The sequence below is a fragment of the Maniola hyperantus genome, chromosome 21, assembly GCF_902806685.2.
Source record: "Maniola hyperantus chromosome 21, iAphHyp1.2, whole genome shotgun sequence".
Classification (NCBI taxonomy): Eukaryota; Metazoa; Arthropoda; class Insecta; order Lepidoptera; family Nymphalidae; genus Maniola; species Maniola hyperantus.
The window spans coordinates 851,184-873,597 of NC_048556.1; the positions used below are offsets into that span (position 1 = coordinate 851,184).

At 36.6% G+C, this 22,414-nt stretch overlaps 1 protein-coding gene across 1 annotated transcript; it reads left to right on the plus strand.

Moving 5' to 3' along the window:
• Window positions 1-2,706: 2,706 nt before the first annotated feature.
• Window positions 2,707-22,090, plus strand: LOC117992218 (uncharacterized). The gene is made up of 3 exons (XM_034979877.2): window positions 2,707-2,793; window positions 18,009-18,192; window positions 18,544-22,090. Exons 1-3 carry the CDS (start codon window positions 2,740-2,742, stop codon window positions 18,780-18,782), a joined length of 477 nt encoding a protein of 158 aa, XP_034835768.1. The 5' UTR covers window positions 2,707-2,739; the 3' UTR covers window positions 18,783-22,090.
• Window positions 22,091-22,414: the final 324 nt, after the last annotated feature.

The window sequence follows — 22,414 nt, forward strand, 5'->3', positions numbered from 1 at the left end:
CGCTGGCTCACTATAGAGTACGGTTCTCTTGAGTGTGAGAAGAGTTTTGGCCATAGTCTACCATGCTGGCCAAATGCGGATTGGTAGACTTCACTTCACACACCTTTGATAACATTTTGGAGAACTCTCAGGCATGCAGGTTTCCACACAATGTTTTCCATCACCGTTAAAGCAATGATATTTAATTATTTAGTTAAAATGCACATAACTGTTCTCAAAGAAGTTATATGCGTGTAAAAAGTACTCTGTGATTCTCGTTTCTCAGTGTTAGTATACCTCTATATTTAATGTACTCTGTGCATCAAACCTACTAATGAAAGAGTCATCACATATTCTTTTAAAAGTACTTATGAGACTTACATTAATCTAAAAATACTTTTATACTATTATACTAGCTTCTAAAATTAATAATTGATTTCTTATCTAGCAGAAGAATTACTATAGCCTTTTTTAATCTCTTTCATAACTTTATTTTAATTAATATGAGTAGTAAAACGATTTGCGGATAGCTTATGTCACTGATAAAAACACCTCTCGAGTTGTTTCAATGAAAACCTCATTTGACGTAACATATTTTGTCTTGGTTCTTATATGACATCAAACTTCAAAACGCGTCCGCAATAGCATTTTTCATACAATAAATTTTATCGATAGTGTAAATGAACTGTCAAAACATTTTTTTGTCCACATCTATCCTTTGTGGACTGTCTCACCGAACCGTGATAGGAAAACCATATTTTGACATTGATGCTGTCATTAAATGATAGATGCAGTCGATTCGCAATCGGCCCGCAGGGTTTTTTTTACAGACTATAAATTAATGTTGCAATAGTTGCATGGTTGTTAAAAAACATTCTACCAAAATCACCAAAATCCAAAATACATTGCGACAAGGCTCTTGTGGCGCGTGGCAAAAATCGGAGCTAACCTTCTAACCATCTTCTAACGCTGCCATCTTGTAAAATGTCACGCTGTCCCCTTATATGTGGTGTTGCTAAATAAAAAATCTGAAGTTCACTGTTTTTGTTAAATATTAGAGCCATTCCAAACACATAACATCACGATATATCCTGCCCCCCAATTGTGTAAGAATAACCATTTCATGGCTATTGCAATCGTCAAGAATTCTGCCCCTTGATTGGCTGTGAAAAAATGTAAACAGCGAATCAACCAATCAAAGGGCAGAATTTTTTGACGATTGCGATAGCCATGAAATGGTTATTCTTACACAATTGGGGGGCTGATAATGTATACAGCATAAATGTGTCTGCAGCTATATTTAGCACTCGGTAAATATAGTATTTAAGCAGGTAAAAATGATAAGTTGTAAGTTCTAACCTATACCTACCTAACTAAATGGTTTTCGTTATGAAAATGAAAATGAAAATCTTTTTTATTCGTATAAACTTTTACAAGTGCTTACGAATAGTCGGATGCATCTACCACTGGTTCGGAATGCCTTTCCTGCCGAGGCATTCCGAACCAGTGGTAGATGCATCCGTTATGTACAGACAGTACGACAAGGCTCTATTGGCACTTGAACGACATTGACAGGGGGGCGTAGTTGTACAACAAAGGCTGCCAGCAATTAAAATCTCTTCAATATTAAGGAAATAGGGATATTGAAATTTCAATGTCGAAACTCGAATATGTTTTATCAAAATATTTTAACTGAATGAGAAATTGGGAAAGCCGTCCCTGTTTCCAAATCGAGAAAGGATAGAAAAACCATTTAAAGGCCATGGTCATGCAACTTATCATGTTTACTTAGTGCTAAATATGGCTATAAGATACAGCTACACATTTATGCTGCATACATTATAAATAAATAAATAAATAAAACGTTTATTTTTCAATCATCTAGTTACACACATACATGAATTTGATCTTGAACAAATTTGCGTGCTTGTTGACATAAGCATATACAATATTAAAAATGGTACAAGATCAAGAACTGGCTATCCTAGCTAGATTTTTAGATCTGTGTTAAGGATAGCCAGAATTATCAGGATAATATATTGTGATGATAATATGTAGGTATATGGAATGGTTCTACAATTTAAAAAAACATTAAATTTAAGATTATTAGGTACTTACTTAGCAACACCGCATATAAGGGGACAGCGTGACACTTCACATGGCGTTGTTAGTTCCGTTTTTGCCCACACAAAAGAGCCTTGTCGCATTGTACATTTCTTTGGGGTTTAGATGGTAACTAACTTTATATTTTTTGTTATTTTGTAGTTAAAACAAGGCTTTGCTTTGCCAATAATTGTTAACTAAATAAAAAACTTCGAATGCTCGCCAATGCACAATGTTACAAAAATAAATTAACTAGCTTGTTATCTAGGTAGTTACATATTAAATTATATTTTATATGAAACTTTAATAGTACTTACTTAGTTATTACACCTTAAAATTATGAAAGAATAAAATAATTTAAAATGAGGGAGAAATGAATGATGACCAAACACAATTAGTCGTCACAAGACTCAAGATTTTAGAAAATGAAATAGTATTAAAAAAAATTAACGTGTGTTTATTGCAATTAAGTGCTCTCAATCATGATATTTTGAAATTATGTATTTTTATTAGGGCATATTCCTAGTTCCTACTATTTCTTTAGAAACTAGAGTAAAGCCAAAATCGTGTACTGGAAGCATTGGTAGAATTTACTTTATCAATCTCGCAACACTAGAACAGAAACGTCATTTCATTCGTAACGTTTCCTCGTTCAACATGCAGTCAAAATCATTCTCGCAAAAAGAAGAAAACGTCGAATCGGAATTGGAGGTGAGTAATTCTATTCTATATAAAAATTCCACTTATAAACTCAACAAAACCTTAATATTGTGCCGAAGTCTCTGTATTTTAGTTCCTGTAGTGTTTTATGAGTTTCTGTGTGGCGTCTTGAGATTCGGAGATAAAAATTAGCTGTGTGGGTTGAGACTGAGTTGGATCGTAAGCCGTTATTTTTCAAGATAGTAAGGTCATTGTGCTCTGTTCTAGCGTTGGTATGGGCGGATTTTGCATATTTGTGCATAAACCACAAAATTATGGATTATCTTTTGGCTAATGCAAAAAACCGTTAGGCGGCGTAACGTCCGTTGTCCATTATGCATTTACTTAGTCATAATATAATTGTGGGTTTCCAGGCCTTTGTTATAGTATTTCGTGACTTTTTAGTCAGTCGGTGACCTCGTTTAGTCATGTATTGTTAAAATGCATGAAAAAATGTTTTTAAACATAACAATATAAAATGTAAAATGTGCATCAATGGTTCTTTTAGACTATTATAGATAATTCATTATTAAAATTTAAACTAATAGTTAGGAAATATGTATATGAGGACTACTATCATTAAATTGAAAAATCTTTTTACCAATTTGTGTTTGAAATAGATAGCCAATTTGACAACAATTTACTTTAGTCACTCGTAAATAATCAGTATTACTGAATCACATAAAGTCAGCATTCTGCATACATAATACTTCATTATATATGGAAGCTCTAAGCTCAATACTAGGTACCTACTCAAATAGATTGAAGTTTTCAACAATGATCAAGTATTTCTCAGGTATTTAGTTACTAGTGTTAGCAACGGCCAAAAGCTCAAACAATTTCAACAATATTTGCAACATGTTTATTACTTTATCATTCTATTTTACAATCTGGCTTCACTTATCACTAATTAATATGAATATGAATTATTACTTTGTCAAACGTTCACACTCCAATCCATACTTTTCCATATTGCTTCTTTTAAAATGCGAACCCCGAATGGAACTTACAATACAATATTTTGACATTATAGTTTTTCCATATTTTTTTTACAATCGCTTGTGATCTATTTCAAAGAGGTTTTACTGATGATGTTAATATTATGTTATTTACTAACATAGATTATACAGACATACAATTCAAACATCATGTTAGTCATAGGCTATACTCATATTCAGCTCTTAATTAATATTATTACACTTAGAATTACATTATATTAGAGACTAGCTTTTGCTCGCGACTTCGTCCACGTGGACTACACAAATTTCAAACCCCTATTTCACCCCTTAAGGGGTTGAATTTTCAAATATCCTTTCTTAGCTATGTCTAGCTATCTGTATGCCAAATTTCAGCCCGATCCATCCATTAGTTTGAGTTGTGCGTTGATAGATCAGTCAGTCAGTCACCTTTTCCTTTTATATATTTAAGATTAATCTCAATAATACGCATACAACCCTAACACTAGTTACATAATGTTATGGCCACCCATGCAAAGCTGGAGTGAGTCACTGTTGCAATAAATAGAATACAAAATTGTCATTGTCTTGTACAAGTATTAGGATGAAACTAAGGACGTCTTTGTGCAAAATAAACAACAGTTTAATAAATAAATAAATAAATAAAATAAAATAGCCTTTATTCTCTGATACAATAGTTATACATCTTATATTACTAACTAACCGTATTACTAATTTCTTATTTCCTATTATTTAATTATCCTATCCTACATAATTTATTCTAAAACTCTTTGGACATAGGCCTCCTCTAGCCTTCTCCATTTTTCCCTATCTAAAGCCAATCCGCGCCAACCCTTTGGCAGGTCGTCCTCCCATCTAAACAACAGTTTACTTCCTAACAAATTGCTTATCACTGCATTATTTAGATCAGCATCACACACATCACAAAGCTGTGATAGTCTAGTGGTTAGGATGTCCGCCTTCTAATCAGAGGTCAGGGGTTTGATCCCGGGCATGCACCTCTAACTTGTCAGAGTTATGTGAGTTTTAAATTAAACATCACTAGCTTTAACAGTGAAGGAAAACGTCGTGAGGAAACCTGCATGCCTGTGAGTTCTCCATAATGTTCTAAAAGGTGTGTGAAGTCTACCAATCCACACATGGCCAGTGTGGTAGACTATGGTCAAACCTTCCTCACTCTGGGAGACCCGTGCTCTGTAGTGCGCCGGCGATGGGTTGATCATTTGACTTCACACACCTTTGAGAACATTATTACAATACATTACAAGTGATATATAATTACTATTTAGTATCTACCTATAACCAATAAATTACACCTATAAGGAATATGATCTAGGTATTATTAATGTCTGCTCAATGTCTGGTTACCTTCACATAACCATATTTGCTAGATAATCGCCAGTCTACCGTGTTTCCTCGCTCAATTGTAATTTGATAGCATTATGTTATTGAGTGTATCTTATAGCCAACATTGGCGCCGATTCTGTTGTCTTTCTCTAAATATATAAAAGGAAAAGGTGACTGACTGACTGACTGACTGACTGACTGATCTATCAACGCACAGCTCAAACTACTGGACGGATCGGACTGTTTGGCATGCAGATAGCTATGATGTAGGCATCCACTAAGAAAGGATTTTTGAAAATTCGACCCTAAAGGGGGTGTAGGGTTTGAAATTTGTGTAGTCCACGCGGGCGAAGTCGCGGGCATAAGCTAGTCTTTCTCTAAACTAAATTTATAGTATCTGCATCTTTTTCTTTTTATTATTGCTAAAACAGGACAGAACATGAATTTTACATTTAAAGACTAAATTTTAGTGCACGCTACAAATTTAAACAATAGGCTCGCGACTGGAAGTTAAATTCACGAGGTTTGACAGCTCTAAATTAAATTTAAAACTGTCAAACTGTGTCTGTCCTTTTCATATTATATTAGTAAGAAGAGGATGTCAATACTCTAAAATTTAGGTGTGCTCAGAATCAGTACCAGTGCTTGGTAACAACTACTTGCGTAATTATGTTATTTTGGGACTGGTTTAATGGACCCATATGGAAAATTTTGGAAGCTTTTTATTTGAAACTAGCTTATGCCCGTGGCGTCGTCCGCGTTGACTACAAAGATTTGAAACTCCTATTTTACCACCTTAGGGGTTGAATTTTTAAAAATCCTTCCTTAGCGGATGTCTACATAATAATATCTGTCTATCAATGCCAAATTTCAGCCCGCTCAGTCTAATAGTTTGAGCTGTGCGTTGATAGATCAGTCAGTCAGTCACCTTTTCCGTTTATATATTTAGATTTAGATAACTTTATCAATAAGTGCTTTTTAGGTCTTTTAATCCAAATCACAGTTGGATACAATTGCCTTGATAAATATCTGAATATAGCTGCAAATATAAAGATTTTTTAGTTTTAATGACATGGAAAATTGAAAATACTAATATTTGTTCATGAACACAATTAATTTCAATTTTTTTCTGAGATTTAACCACAAATTCATGGTTGCTAGTAAACAATAAAACCAATATTGATCAAATAACTATAAAGTGGACAGGAAAAAACAACATATTAAGTACCTACCTACCAAATTAATTATATTGCTAGAAATATATTGATGTTTGGGCTAAAAATAAATCTAATTAAAATTGCTAAGCCTGCAGATTAGCTAGCTTTGCGACTGAGTCTATTCAGATATGACTTTGGAAAAGGCTTATCTGTATATTATATAAAAATTTAAAGTCCTGCCTGACTGACTGACTGATTTATGTATATCAACGCACAGCCTAAACCACTGATCCTAGAGACAAGAAATTTGGAGGGTGTGTTCTTTGTAAAGAGTAGGTATCCGCTAAGAAAGGATTTTTCGAAGGGGGGTATATGGGAAATGGAAGTTTGTATGAAATTTTTAAAGTTACATCAATGAAAATTGGTATACAGACTTTCAGTTATGAATAAAAAAAATACTTACTTCACGATTTTTGAAAATTCTACTGCCAAGAGGGTTAAAATAAGGGATGAAAGTTTATATGAAAGTCCGTCATTTTTCAAATATCCATGAAATTTGGGTTTTCTGTTACAAAAGAAAAAAATATGTAGGTACCTATTTCAGGATTTTTGAGAATTCTACTCCCCACACCGATTTTCTAAATTCCACCCGAGCGAAGCCGGGGCGGGTCAGCCAGTTAGTTATAATATACTTAACTACCTACATGAATAAACATTAAAATGATTCGATTTGCTCAATTAATGTATACCAATGATTCCTGTTTCCCTACAAGGCGCAGTGTCTACGTCCGACGCCCTTGTTCAATAAAGATACTCCGTACATGCGAGTTGCGACTGATTGTTTAATATGATTCCAATCGCCATGTACGTGAGCGTTTCCGTTCCGATCGATCGACGGACAGGGTTGTCGCATGATGATCAATAATTACAATTTATTGCGATGAATGAATCACTACACATATTATGAATGCAAAAGTGTGTTCGTTTGTTGGTTTATTGAACTATGACGCTTGCTCTGATTCTCCTACGGATCTCCTCCGTAGAAAATGATTTAGGACTGTACCTACCAACAATTATAGAGCCTCAATAGCCCAACAGGTAAAGGAGTGGACTGAAAACCGAAAAAGGTTGACGGTTCAAACCCCGCCCGTTGCGCTATTGTCGTACCTACTCCTAGCACAAGCCTTACGCTTAGTTGGAGAGGAAAGGGGAATATTAGTCATTTCAATCAATCAATCAATCAGCCTATTTGCGTCCACTGCTGAACATAGGCCTTCTCAAGAGCACGCCACCACACACGATCCTCCGCCTTCCTCATCCACCCAAGTCATTTAACATGGCTAATATATTAAAAAAAATTATAATTAAGTACCCTTATTATAAATGCGAAAGTGTGTTTGTTTGTTGGTTTGTCCTTCAATCACGTCGCAACGGATTGACGTGATTTTTGACGTGAGTTCCCACGGGATTTTTAAAAAACTGATTCCACGCCGACGAAGTCGCGGGCATCAGCTAGTAACTAATATAATAACAACATTTTTTTTTATTACAAAAGGAAAACATACAGCATGTTCATATAACTAAAGCTAATTTAAGAGGCTATTACATAAGCCAGTAAAGTTTTCACAATTAAGATTATAAACATTTTCTAATGTGGGAGTCTATTTCTAGTAACAAACACAATCAAGCGTGTGCCTACCATGACGAGATGGGTTCAATCCCTGCCATCGAGTTTTGTTTTAAATCCATACCTACTTAATATTATAAATGCGAAAGTGTGTTTGTCTGTCTGCTAGCTTTTCACGGCCCATCCATTCAACCGATTTTAACGAAACTTGGTACAGCGATAGCTTGCATCCCGGGGAAGGAAATAGGCTACTTTATATCCCGGAAAATCAAAGAGTTCCCGCGGGATTTTTAAAAACTAATATAATAATTACTGTATCATGTAACAACCCTATAGTTTCATTCGTCGGACCGATTTTATAGAAATGGCATGCGTATTGCAGTGACGTCAGAGCGCCGACTTTTACCTGCCGTTTCGGTCAGCAAAACAATAGAATTTCTATGGTCCAGTAAACAGAGAAATGCTCTCTTTCATACGATACTTGCTTTTTCCCGCGACTTTTTTCATCACATTTACAACTATAGTACGCGACAGGTCGAGATGGCAAATCAGGGTGGGGACGCCCTGCACACTGATTGCTGGAAACCGGCATCAATCATTATTGTTCTGATTGGCTGAATTTGTGCGATTCTTGTTGCAACAATGCATTGTAGCCAATAGTGAGTGAGCGTCAACCAATCAGAGGTGATTGCGATCGTGACATTGTAGCTGTCATTCTACCGCAATCGCGCAGCCGGTGTTACGCGGGTGACGTGCGGAAGTCTCCCCGCCTCATACACCGATTGTCATCTCGACCTGTCGCGTACTAGGTATAGGTATAACAAAAATTAAAAAAATCCGACGAATTGAGAACCTACTCCTTTTTTGAAGTTAAACAATTAAAATAAAGAATGATCAAAATATGTCTGTCAATAAGTCACGGTATAGTGCACTGACTAGTCTAGTCGTCTGGGCGCCGCGTCGCGAGCAGAGGCCCATTCAAGAAGACCCTGCCTACTACCGACTTGCTAACTCAGTGTCTAACACTGAATGATAGCCACCGAGCCCTTTAGCCATTTATTTGGCTTCCCACGAAAAAATATTTTAATAGCTTTTAAGCTTATTTCGTGGTTTAATGACATAATATTTTAACGTATAAAACGGGTACATACCACGATTAATTTTTGTTTTTATTTGTCGATATTAACTACGTACCTGTCTTCGTTTTTGCCAGCGTTCTGGCATAATTAATACTTTTCTCTGGTCTTATAACATCTCGAATTTAGCGATGAAGTGTCAATTATTTTGATAGACTTTCTATTAATTTATTTTAGATTGTTCGATTTCCTGACATTGCTGAATCATTTATGAGTACTATTATTATAGGTACCTACCTAGCATACTTTCACATTTTTCATTTAGACAAGATATTATAGTTAACTCAGACATTGTTTGAATGCTACACAAATTTCAAACCCCTATTTCACCCCCTTAGGGGTTGAATTTTCAAAAATCCTTTCTTAGCGTATGCCTACGTCATAATAGCTACGTCCATGCCAAATTGCAGCTCGATCCGTCCATTAGTTTGAGCTGTGCGTTGATAGATCAGTCAGTCAGTCACCTTTTCCTTTTATAATAAAATATAAGGAATAAGTCGTATCATTCGAAATTCCCAAGAAAAATTAATCAACTCACTCTCCAAGCCCAAGAAAAATTAATCAACCAAAAAATTATCTATTACTCATTGTATATACAGAGAAATGTTTTGCTTCGGTATGAGTCAACCCATTTGCTCAACAATAATGTTTTTATTACACGGCTATAATGAGAAAAAGCTGTTTGTTATGCTCGCTCTACACTCGCCCGATAAGACCTCGTTCACACGGCATTGAACCGCAAGTTTTTTGCAGGATAAATCTTACCTTTGGGCCGGAGCACCCCATTCCTTCCATTCGATCGGATCCAAAGGCGGGCTTTTCAATTTGTGGACGATCCCAAACTAACCGGATCGTTGGAAAGCCTGGAGCACCGCAGAGACGTTAGCTCTCTTCGTGTGTTCTATCGCCTTTATAATGGGGAGTGCTCTGAACAGCTGTTGTTTGGCCTCATTCCACCCTCCTTTTTCTACAACCGCACCGCAAGCAATTCCTTCACCACCTGAGAGCATGGTGCACTTCGACCGCCCGATGTGCCAGTGCCAGATCCTTTTATCTTCGCACATGCAAACTGTGGAATCAATTCCCTTCGGTGGTGTTCCCACTAGATTACAAAGCCGGCAACGCATAGGCGGTTCCTCTGGTGCTGCAGATGTTCAAGGGCGACTTAACATCATGTGACCCGCCTGCACGTTTGCTCGCTATTTTTTTAAATGTAGTGGTGCATACACTGACGGTGACGGTTCATTTTTTGTTCATTCAGCATTCTTCAGGCCCGGTATCCACCTAAGCGGAAAGGTGAAGAGATGCGTTCAATCGACCAGATTCAAAATAGATGACGTGAAAAAATTATCACGTCATCTTTTAAAAATCGGATTGTTTTACTATACACATCTTCTCTGAGCACCGCTGAGGTGGATACCGCCTCACTCGGCTCACATCCGCCCGTTCGTGTGCGCGAGTGAAGAGCGGGCATTATGCATAAACTGTGATAAGAGCCGTGGACTATGATATCCTCAATTGGACCATGAAACCGGCGTTCTGTAACGACTAACGATCTACATACAATAGATTACAGACCACTTTAATAGTTCTTACAAGTCCAAAAAGTGTACATACAGGATGTAACTATTATGTACGTATACTGATGTACTGTACAACAAATTACAGGACCAATCTAAGACCTAAGACGTCAACCAGTTAGACAATCGCCCTGCTGGTTGACGTCAAACGTCAAACTGTGTAGGGCGGTTTCTAAAACCTGCATCAATCATTATTACAATCTCAATTGTTCTGATTGGCTGAATTTGTGCGATTCTTGTTGCAAAAAAGCATTGTAGCCAATAGTGAGCGAGCGTTAACCAATCACTAATCAGAGGTGATTGCGATCGTGACATTGTAGTTGTCATTCTTTTGCAATCGCGCAGCTGGTCAAGAAACTTAAATATATTTTGGATACTAGGTTTGTCTAGCATAGGATACTAAAAAGTCCTGACTCACTGGCTGACTCGTCAACGCTCAGCAAAAATCCTTGGACCTTGTACAAGGAATAAGCCCGGATTTTTCGAATCAATGTATATATTATAACAGGAACAGATGACTGACTGACTTACTGACTGACTGACTGACCTATCAACGCACAGCTCAAACTACTGGACGGATCGAGTTGAAATTTGGCATGCCGATAGCTATTATGACGTAGGCATCCGCCAATAAAAGATTTTTGAAAATTAAATCCCTAAAGGGGTGAAATAGGGGTTCGAAATTTGTGTAGTTCACGCGTACAAAGTCGCGAGCATAACATAGCAAAAATCCTTGGACCTTGGACAAGGAATAAGCCCGGATTTTTCGAATTTTATAAGAAGTCGTAGGGACATAATTTACAGAGAATAGAGAATAGAAGATACATTGAATTACCTATTATGTTCAGGCGATTGAAAATTTTTGCCGAGCGAAGCTGCGGGTTCTCGCTAGTGATTAAATAAGTCGCTAGGTACCTATGTAGTTACGAAATGGATAATTTTCTATACTTAGTAAAAAGATGGCAATGCTCTCAGGCTCCATCTATTGCTCAAAGTCCATCAAATACATAACCCTCTTTTAGCCTTTGTCGCAGTCGTGTCAAAAGAGATTTAGATGCGTCTTGAAATTGGACAAAATTGTATATAATATCTCTCAGACGGCTATACTCACGTGTTCGGTGTTTAGTCGGCGTTAGCCCGACTAGTTTCGAACCCATCCGGGGTCCTTTTTCAAGAGAGTCAGTTCGCGCACGCGTCGCAGTTAAGACTGACTGAACCCCGGATGGGTTCGAAACTAGTCGGGCTAACGTCGACTAAACACGTGAGTATAGTCAGGTGAGAGATATTATATACATATGCAATATAATGGAAATCATTCACGATAGTTTAAACGCTAAAATGGACAAAATTGGTTTAAAATTGTTTTCCTTCAATTTAAAAGTGGCACAAATTAAATTCGGAGTGCTTCAAGCCTTATTACTTTCTTTTGCAGACGATCAAAAATAATGATTGGATAGATTAAAAATAATAATCCAGCGAATCTTTTAATGAATAAAGAGATAACGGCACGCCATCTTAATGCGGCATAGCGTACAGATCGGCTGATCATCACGTCAATACAAATACAGTTATAGTTACTAGGCTTGTTGAAAAAATATCGATGTATCGATATATCGGTTTTTTCTAATATCGATATTTTTTGGCGATTATTTATATAATATTTAGATTAGATGTTTGATCTATATATAGATGTAAAATATCAAGTATCAAAACATCAAAAACAATAAATTTTGACAAAAATAAATAAAAATAAATAAAATAGTAATACCGTTGCACTGTCGCCATTGACCTAAACAGCTGTATTCAGATTTCAGACTAAAGAGTGAGCGGTAAAAAAGGACACCCATGATACATTTGAGTTTATTTGAGCATTTTTTTAATGTGACTAAGGAACATAGGTAGGTATAGGTTTAGGTACAAAATAATTATTTCAGAATCGGTAACATTCTTGAAAATCTTAGCGATATATATTGTATCGATATTTTTGTTTGATAATATTGAAATCGATATTGATACGTGTATATCTATATTCCTACTAATATTATAAATGCGAAAGTGTGTCTGTATATCGTCTGTCTGCTAGTTTTTCACGAACCATCTGTTCTACCGATTTTGATGAAATTTGGTACAGAGATAGCTTGCATCCTGGGCTGCAGACAGGCTACTTTTTATCCTGGAAAATCAAAGAGTTGCCACGAGATTTTTAAATACCTAAATCCACGCAGGCGAAGTCGCGGGCATCACCTAGTAATAATATATAAAAGAAAGAGCTGGCTGGCTGACTGACTGATTGATTGATCGACTGATGTAACAACTCAAACTACTGCACGGATCAGGCTGAAATTTGGCATGCAGATAGCTATTATATGACGTTAATTAGTTTTGAAAATACAACCCCTAAGGGGGTAATATAAAGGTTTGAAATTTGTGTACTCCATGCGGACGAAGTCGCGGGAATAAAGTTAAATAAATAAATAATAAATAAAATCTTTTTATTAAAAGCATCTATGGCTCAATTTGTTAGTAGACAGACTTACTTAAAAACTAATGTTAGTAACTAATAATACAATTGTGGGAAGTTAAAAAAATATATCGATACTTTTGGCAATTCCTACATCACTAAGTTAAACCTATCTGTGCTGTACAAGAATTAACATCTGCGGGTGATCTGCCACACCCGGCCACAACTGTTTAGCGTTTTTTGTTCAGACTTTTTTTGGGACACCTTTTGTTTGGGACGCTTCAGACGGCGGCATTGGCGATGTTAAATTAGAATATCTGCTTAAATATTACGTACTATAGCTAGCGTGTATCGATATGAGTCATATCATAATATGACGTATATAAGGAGTAACTGACTGGATCTAGAAACTTGGGGTTTTCTTTTACTTTGGCGATGTTAAATTAGATATAAGCTTAAAAATTATGTACTAGTACTATAGTACTAGCGTGTATCAATATGAGTCATATCATATGACTTATATAGGGGTAACTGTCTGAGTGACTTATAAACGCACAGCTCGAACGCTGAATCTAGAAACTTGGGGTTTTATTTATACTGAACATAGAAAATATTCCAAAATTCACACGAGAGAAATCAAGGCAAGTCAGCCACTGACTGACTGACTGACTAGCTATTATTACGCAGTCATCCGCTAAGAAAGGATTTTTGAAAATTCAAAGGGGGTGAAATAGGTTTGAAACAAATTTCAAATCCCTTTTTCACCACCTTCTCATACTGAGAGGATACCCGTGCTTAGTAGTGAGCCGGTTATGGGTTGATCATGATGATCATGATGATGATGATGAAAGTACATACCTAACTAGCAATAAGTCTGGCATATTATCAATCAAATCGTTATAAAAAAGATTGATAACAACTTCCGTCCCTTTTCCTCATGTTGTCTCGTTTTATCGCTACTTTCTCTATAATATGTCAGTCGGAATGTGATAAATGATAAATAATGGCCTCATAATGTTACTTGTTTATCAATAATACATCTAACATCATACCTATAGCTGATGCCCGCGATTTCGTCCGCGTGGATTTACATTTTTCGAAATCCCGCGGGAACTCTTTGATTTTCTGGGATAAAAAGTGGCCTATGTGTTAATCCAGGGTATAATCTATCTCCATTCCAAATTTCATCCGAATCCGTTCGGCCGTTTTTGCGTGCTTGAGTAACAAACATCCAAACATCCACACTTTCATAATTGAATTGAAGCCTCAATAGCTCAACCGGTATAGGAGTGGACTGAAAACCGAAAGGTCGACGGTTCAAACCCCGCCCGTTGCACTATTGTCGTACCTACTCCTAGCACAAGCCTGACGCTTAGTTGGAGAGGCAAGGGGAATATTAGTCATTTGACATGGCTAATATTCTTTTTAACCGACTTCAAAAAAAGGAGGAGGTTCTTCGTTTTTCGTCGGAATCTTTTTTTTTATTTTTTTTTTTATTTTTTATGTATGTTCCCCGATTACTCAAAAACGCCTGGACCGATTTTGAAAATTCTTTTTTTGTTTGAAAGGGTATACTTCAAAGTTGGTCCCATTTCAATTTGGTGAAGATCTGATGAACATCTTCGAAGATAGATACTGGAACTCCTCAACGGATAAGAGTAAATTGCTCGCGATCAGTGTAATAGCTTAGTAAACAGTAGATTTTTAACCAGTCATAGCATAATTCCATGGGGCCACTAAAAATTGTGAAATAAATTTTTTTTACAAAAAAAATAAAAACCGACTTCGTTACATAAACACTAAAAATTGAAAAATAATTTAATTTATTACCGAATATATTATGTATACAAGAGTTAATATAGTTCCATAATAATATTTTTTGGGGTCGGTGCCAATGAGGTGCCATTGTGGAGTCCCATAAAAATATGAAGTCTAGACGATTCGCGCAGCTAAAGCTAATTGGCACCGGCACCAAAAAGTATTATTATGGAACTATATTAACTCTTGTATACATAATATATTCGGTAATAAATTAAATTATTTTTCAATTTTTAGTGTTTATGTAACGAAGTCGGTTTTTATTTATTTTGTAAAATTTTTTTTATAAAATAAAATAAAAATATTAGTAGGATTGCTGGATATAAGAATAATTACGTCTTTCACATTTCTCAATAAGTGTGATATCTTGGAACAGTCATTACAGTAAGCGACCGAAAGTAATGTACATCTACCTTTAGAAGGAGATAGCAAATTTGTAGAGCGTTGTCCCTGTCGTTGAGACAGGATGGACAGCCAGACAGGCAGTGATAGTAGGTTAGTAATAGGGTTCCGTTTTACATCCTTCGGGCACGGAACCCTAAAAATGTAGAAGTTTAATTGTAAGACGATGGCGGCACTTGATTTTATTTTTATCTCCTCTTGATGTTTTACGGCCGCTCCTTCGGGAACATTCTTAGAGATAAGTACGCTGTAAAAAGCGTTTATTATACTTGTTTTATAATTAACTACCCGTGTACCGTATTACTATCAATAAATAATTATTTCGAGCTTGTCAGTTCATCCTGTTATATCCTGTACTTGAGAAACAAATACTAAAATTAGATTAATAGTACTATGAAATAATTTCTTTTTTAACGGGCATATAATTTCACAATAAATAATAGTAAAGCGAAATTCTTGCGTCATTGCTCTCAGCAATTTAACAAGCGAACGTCTGCGAGGTCTAGGCAGTGGTCCGACCGCCGACGATGAACGAGAAACGAGTAGAACTAGAAACTATAAACGAGCGGGAAGCGAGTGTGTAGTTTCGATAGCGCCAGGCTATAAGCGAGTGTGCAAGTGCGACGAGCGATTTCTCGCGCCATTCGCCCGCGGTCGCTCTGTCCTCTGCAAACCTGCGCGCGCGTTACACGTGTTCAAGCGAGCGAGCATCGCTGAACGAATATCGCTGAGCGAGTTTATTTTTGAAAGCTCTTCGCTCAGCGACAAAACTAGTAAAGCGAGTCGTCGCCGGCAGTGTGAACAGTCAGAGAGCAACTTTTGATATAGGTATGCATCTCTTTCGTTTACACGGAATGTGAGGCGGCCATAACATTTATTGTGCGTTTCTTGAGAAAGAAAATCGCCGATAGTTAGTCGTTTTCTCGCTGGCGGTCAGACCACTGCCTTAGGCTGAAATCTAAAGAACGCACTTTGACTTTGAGTTAAAACGAGACAGATTTATGTAAGAGATATAGCTCTGTCTCGTTTTAACTCTGTCGTCTGAGCAAAGTCAGAGTGCGCTCTCTAGATCTCACCCTTAGTTCGGGGCGAATCACGAGTAGGTATTTTGGCTGGTTAAAAATGTCCTTACAAATTATTTATCCAAAGAAAATAGTGCAAATTCGTTTCAGATCAAAGAACTTTTGAACTTATTGATTTTGTCATTACCCACGAGTAGTTACCTAAAACTACCACGGACCCCCCCCCCCCCCCCCTACCCCACCCCTACCTGTGCCCCTATTATGCTTAGCAAAATTACTTTTTCCCATAAAGTACCAACATGAAGTCACTGATACCTAGCTTACATGAAGGGTTGACACCCTTCCGGTTTCTGGTAATGGGGTGCAAAAAACCCATATTCGTATTACTTTGTCAATCCATAATCCATATGTCGAGTTTTGTGGGTTCATTGCACCTGTCGATGTTGTTCGAGGAACAGGTGCCACTAGGGTGACCAGCCATACGGGTTTTTGTAGATATGTCAGGACACAATGACTAGTATAAAATAAAATAAAATAAAACAGTTTTGGCCACTTCAAAAGTTGACAATTTGTTCGAAAAATAAGATACAAGGTAGCTTTTGACTGCAATCTCACCTGGTGGTAAGTGCTGATGCAGTCTAAAATGGATGCTGGCTAACCTGGAAGAGGTATGGCAGTATTTATTAAACCATTCCCCTTTGGTTTATACACGGCATCGTACCAACAAGAAAAACATGCTGATTTTTTAAAATACCTTATCAGATCTCAAATGAGAAATTTAACGTTTATTACTATTCTCTTAGATCAATCATAATTATTATCTTTATCTTCGTGTTTTTTTTTATGAGCATCAATTTGTTTAAGCCGACCATGGCGATCCCATGTTGTTGTTTGGACTAAATTAACCAAACAAATAGGTTAACATAATGCATAGCCGTTTTTAAAGCTTCGCCTTGTTTGTCAGGACTATTCCCATTATATTCATGGTCACCCAATATCAAACCCCCAAGCTAATAAGAAGGACCCAATATGAGCCATCTGCACGTTGTTGTTAAGACTAAATTAACCAAACAAATACGTCTTAAATTAGCCAAACTTAAGCCACGCATAGCCGTTCTTATGCTTCGCCTTATTTGTCAGGAATATTCCCATTATATTCATGGTCACTCTATATCAAACCCCCAAGCTAATTGGAAGGATCAATATGACCCGTCTGTATTTGCAATAATTATACCTGCGTGTGGGAACGGCTGAGTGGTTTTGCGGTTTTAAAACAATCTATTAGTCAAGTCAAATTACATTGTAGGTAGGTACTTCGTAGACCCTGGATGGTAACAGAATGAAAAATTGAAAATCTGTACTTCTATACTTAATATACATACTATACTTAATATTATGAAATAAATAAATAAATAAAATAAAATTGTCAATCAACCTTTTACAAGTATTTTTGAATCGTTAGAGGCCTTATAAAGAGGTAAAGTTTGTTTGTAGGATTTTGGAAATTTTCACATAATGTGCATTTCTATTGCAGCTTTAACATCAAATAATAAACATTTCAAAGTGGCTGCCATGAATTTTAAAAAAATATTAAAAAGTGTTCTTTCTTGTACGGAACCTTTCGTGTGCGAGTTCGACTCGCACTTCACCAATTTTTTGGGCAATCAGTACAGTAACCTGTTTTTCTTTTCTATTTCCAGATTAATCGTAACAGAATGACTTCCACATCTTTCAACGTTGGTATCGGCGATGGATCTCGTCTGTCGAGCAGGGTGCTGCGCCCCCCGGGCGGCGGACACACGGACATCTTTGGCGGAGAGCCAGAGCCCCCACGTGCGGGTGGGCGCCGCCCCGCAAATGCTTGTCTTGCTACCACGGGTCAAGGTTAGTGGAATTGCACTTTTATTCAACTAGATGGCAGCATTAGTACATTACATCGCGCTGTTGTTTTGACGTAGCAATTCACTGTGAGATATAGCTCTGTCTCGTTTTAACTCTGTCTTAAGTCTAAACACCGAAATAACACAGAGTATTCATAGTATGTTATGACCGAAATTTCCTAACAATAAGGTGAAGCGGAGTGTCAGTATGTACTTATTTATGTCAGTCAGTCAGTTTATCCTTTTATATGTATAGATAATCCCCTGAAACCCGACACTACTCTACCCTAATTCCGTCTAAAATATTATCCCTTTAAATATGACGTATCTCATGTATCCACGTATCAAATTTCAGGTCAAGGGGACGAACCGGCGAAGCCAACTAACGGCGCTGAGGCCCCGAGCCAAAACGGCCAGGCCAGTGACCCCCAGCCTAGCCCCGTGACCCCTGAAGTGGCCCCTTCAGCGCCTCCTGCCCCTGTAGAAGCTAAGCCTGACAACCCCAAGGTGGTGACCCCTACGGAATCCTTCAAGCCTGAAGCTCCCAAACGCGTCCGCGTACCACCAGGTGGCTTTTCGTCTGGACTCTGGTAAGATGGCAGTATCAAATATTCTTCGGGACCAGACTTTCTGTTCGCGTCTTATATGTTTTCGTTTGGTGCTCGGTACATTAATATGTTTACATCTATAGTTATTACTAGCGACCCGCCCCGGCTTCGCATGGGTGCAAGGTGATTATACTATACCTATAAACCTTCCTCTTGAATCACTCTATCTATTGGTGAAAACCGCATTAAAATCCGTTTCGTAGTTTAAAAGATCTACGCGTTCATACATACAGACAGAGCGGGAAGCGACTTTACTTTATACTATGTAGAGATTGACACATGTTGTTGTTCTAAGTTCTTATATTGTGTACTCCGTTCAGGTTAGCCCACTTCCATCTTAGACTGCATCATCACTTACCACCAAGTGAAATTGCAGTCAAGGGCTAACTTGTATCTGAATTTAAAAAAAAAACTTGTGACATGATGATGTTATTATAATGTGTTTTGAGTAAAATTAAATCGTAATTTAATTGTATGATCACACATTGTATATTCGTTAGTGTTTTTGGATGAAAACTAATACGTATCAGGTAAAAAAAGTAAGATATTCGCGTGACGGGTTATCGCTCCAATACACATTGTACCAATAAGTTCGGCGAGTTTCGGAAAACATGATATTTATTTTTCGATAGTAAATAATATAGTCAAATAGATATAAACCTAGCAACCTTTATGTAATTGTCTAATAATATTTACTTTGGAAGCAAGTAGTTTCAAGTGATCCATAAAATATAATTCTCTGCATTTCTTTTTGACACTTTTTCCATGGAGCCTGAATCCAGCTGTTTTTGGATTTTAATCCAGTCAAAATTTGACCACACTGTCAGTGTTCGTTTCACAGCTTCAGTTTTCTCGTCCACTTTTAATAGAGGTACCTTGAAAAGTCAAGCTTGAATAGGTATCTTCTAGGCTTGCACACTCCATCTTAGGCTGCATCATCACTTGCCAGCAGGTTTGATTGCAGCCAAGCGCTAGTCTATAAATTAAACAAGAACCGATCAAAACCCACAAAAGTAGGCAAGTCGGCCAGCGTATATGTAAGCTAAGTGACAGGTTCGCCAAATTCGTTGGGTCAATGTATACTGGACACTTTACAAGTATCAGTGTGTGTTCAGTCAATTAATTGAGTAGTTTTGTTAGGTTTTTCATGTGTTATCAGGTCAAGTTGTTTTAATGTTTTGAAGTTTTGAATGAAAATTGTTTGATAAGTCCCAGACATGCATTTATTGTATGAAGGTTTAGAATAAAATTGTTTGTAGGGGAAAAATGGTTTGACTTTTGAAAATGACAAAATAAAGGCTAAGTTAGGAAAAGTACCTATGTATTATTCAGTTCTACAGTATCTCAGAAAGTTTTCCTGTAACTATGTATATCTAAGGCTCACGCTATATGGGCGTAATATACAGTATGTTTTTTTTTTTATTGGGACAGTATTGAAGGATCCAAACATAGAGGATATTTGACCAACTTCTTCTGTCTAGATTTTTTTCGATACAATGAAATAATCCTTACATTAAACAGGCTGTAATTTTTTTTTGTCAATTTCATTTTGTCAAAAAAGAGTATGACAGAGCAGTTGTTTTTTTTTTTAATTTTTTTTTTTAATTACTACTTGTTTTTTGTGTGTACACATATTAATGTGCTAGTTCGCGTTAGTTGTAACTGGTCCCTGGCTAGATTTGCGTGGTTCGCTTATGCCAGTCAAAATGCACAGACTAAGGGTAAAAGATAGATGGAGCATACAAACAAACATGTTAATAAAAGTGAAGCTAGTTGAGTGCCTTCAAATACGAATATAACTCGTGTGAGCGAATTGGCTCAATCCAGATTCAATCCGGAAAATCAATTTAAAATGTCCATGGCAAATATGGGAGCCCCTTCTATCTTCATTTGAATGTAGTGTTTATATAATATTTTGCCATTGATTTCAAATATTAGAGATGCAGTCTTCCCAGCACCAAACTAATTGCATATTATATCATTGTAATTGTTGTTAATGTGGCTAATTCTGCTGTACACAATCTCTAAATTAAATTGACAGGTCTAAATCTAATGCTATCCTTTTCTGTGTGGAGCAATATGAAAGGGAAAGCAATATATTTAGATCTGTCAGGTTTAGTTTGGGCATTGTGTCCAGTCGAAAAGGATTTCGATTATTACGTTGACGCTTTTCAAAGCTTGACATCTGGCTTCTCTTGATCTGTTTCATTTTGATTCTGTCTACAATCTTTTATCTGGAGTCTGTGACCAATTGGTAATTTTAATTCCTCGCAAAAGGTATTTCATTTATATTTACTGGATTTTCCTATATATTTATATATACATGCGCGAATTTACGAAGGACTAATAAAATATAATTTTAATTGATTGATTAACATGTACTCGTCACACGGTTTCGCTTGTGTCAAAGGCTGTATGCGGCCAAACTAATAGACTTGTATGATATTCGATCACAAAGTAGGTTTTACGAATTTCTCTAGTTAGGGCTTTTGAAGGTTTTCGTGCTAATTCGGTCGTACCAACATTATTGTTAACTTTAAGAAGAGGGCAGAGTATCGCAGTTCATTTTGGGTAAAAAGACCGCTGATATTGTACTTGCGCAGTAGAAGATTTAGCTAGATTTTTATTCCATAAAAACAAGTAGATCTTCAAGGCAAGAGTGGAGAGGCTAGATAGACCTCATCAATGTTTTCCATTAGACATAAAAAAATATCTATAACCTTGATATAGTTTTGATACGTCCGAATACGCACCAGTTTTATTTCCGTCAATTATTTGACTGAAATAATTTAGGCATAATAACTGTAATAAAGGATAATGATATGCTTCTAAATCTTGTCTGTTTCGTGGCGACTTGGTTATATATGGGTAGGTGGAAAATGTTCTCGCTCCGCCACAGTTTAGCTATCATACAGTTTGGAAATTTACGCCACTGGGGGTTTGAAATTACTAAAACATATGAAAACGTGCTCGACAACTGTATGCTTGTTAAACTGCGTCTGCCTCATTTCCCAGTCGTTTTTTATTATCTAAGTGCTAATTTTGGAAGCTTAAAAAATTGTGATTTTAAGTGGCATTTGGATTTTAAATCTGTTTGTACCTCAGACTGACGTAATAATATAGTGCCTATCTAAAAAGTACTTAAACATTAATAATTGTAGCATTGCTCGCAGTTTTTTATTATTGAAGATACCTGTTATAGGTTTTGTATGCCGACGCAGGCTAACGCGTTTATGTATATTAATTAATAATGATAATTGTATTTTTATATGAATTAAAATGCAATAAACATTACTCTTGAGTGTTTTATTTCATTAAACCAATTTGAAAACGCATCGAAGTCAAACTCTTCAAAATCTACAGACTGTTCACTGTAACGTGTACCTTTCCATCATGTTGGCACCATTGCTTTTGCTTTATTCTTAGAACTAAATATTATTGTGTGGACTGCAATGGTACCAACATGAAGGCAAGGGACAAGTTATAGTGAACGGTATGTACGTTAGCGTTCTGAATTTGGCCTTTTTGTTTCTTCCATAAATTTTATCATTTTATTTACATCTGTAATACGGATCCTTACTGTCTATAGATTCGTCCGTCCCTTGAGTGAGCACGTTC

Coding starts and splice junctions, on each gene's coding strand:
- LOC117992218 (XM_034979877.2), top strand. CDS start 2,740: ATGCAGTCAAAATCATTCTCGCAAAAAGAAGAAAACGTCGAATCGGAA. Junction 2,794..18,008: donor ACGTCGAATCGGAATTGGAG/GTGAGTAATTCT, acceptor TTCTATTTCCAG/ATTAATCGTAACAGAATGAC. Junction 18,193..18,543: donor TCTTGCTACCACGGGTCAAG/GTTAGTGGAATT, acceptor ATCAAATTTCAG/GTCAAGGGGACGAACCGGCG.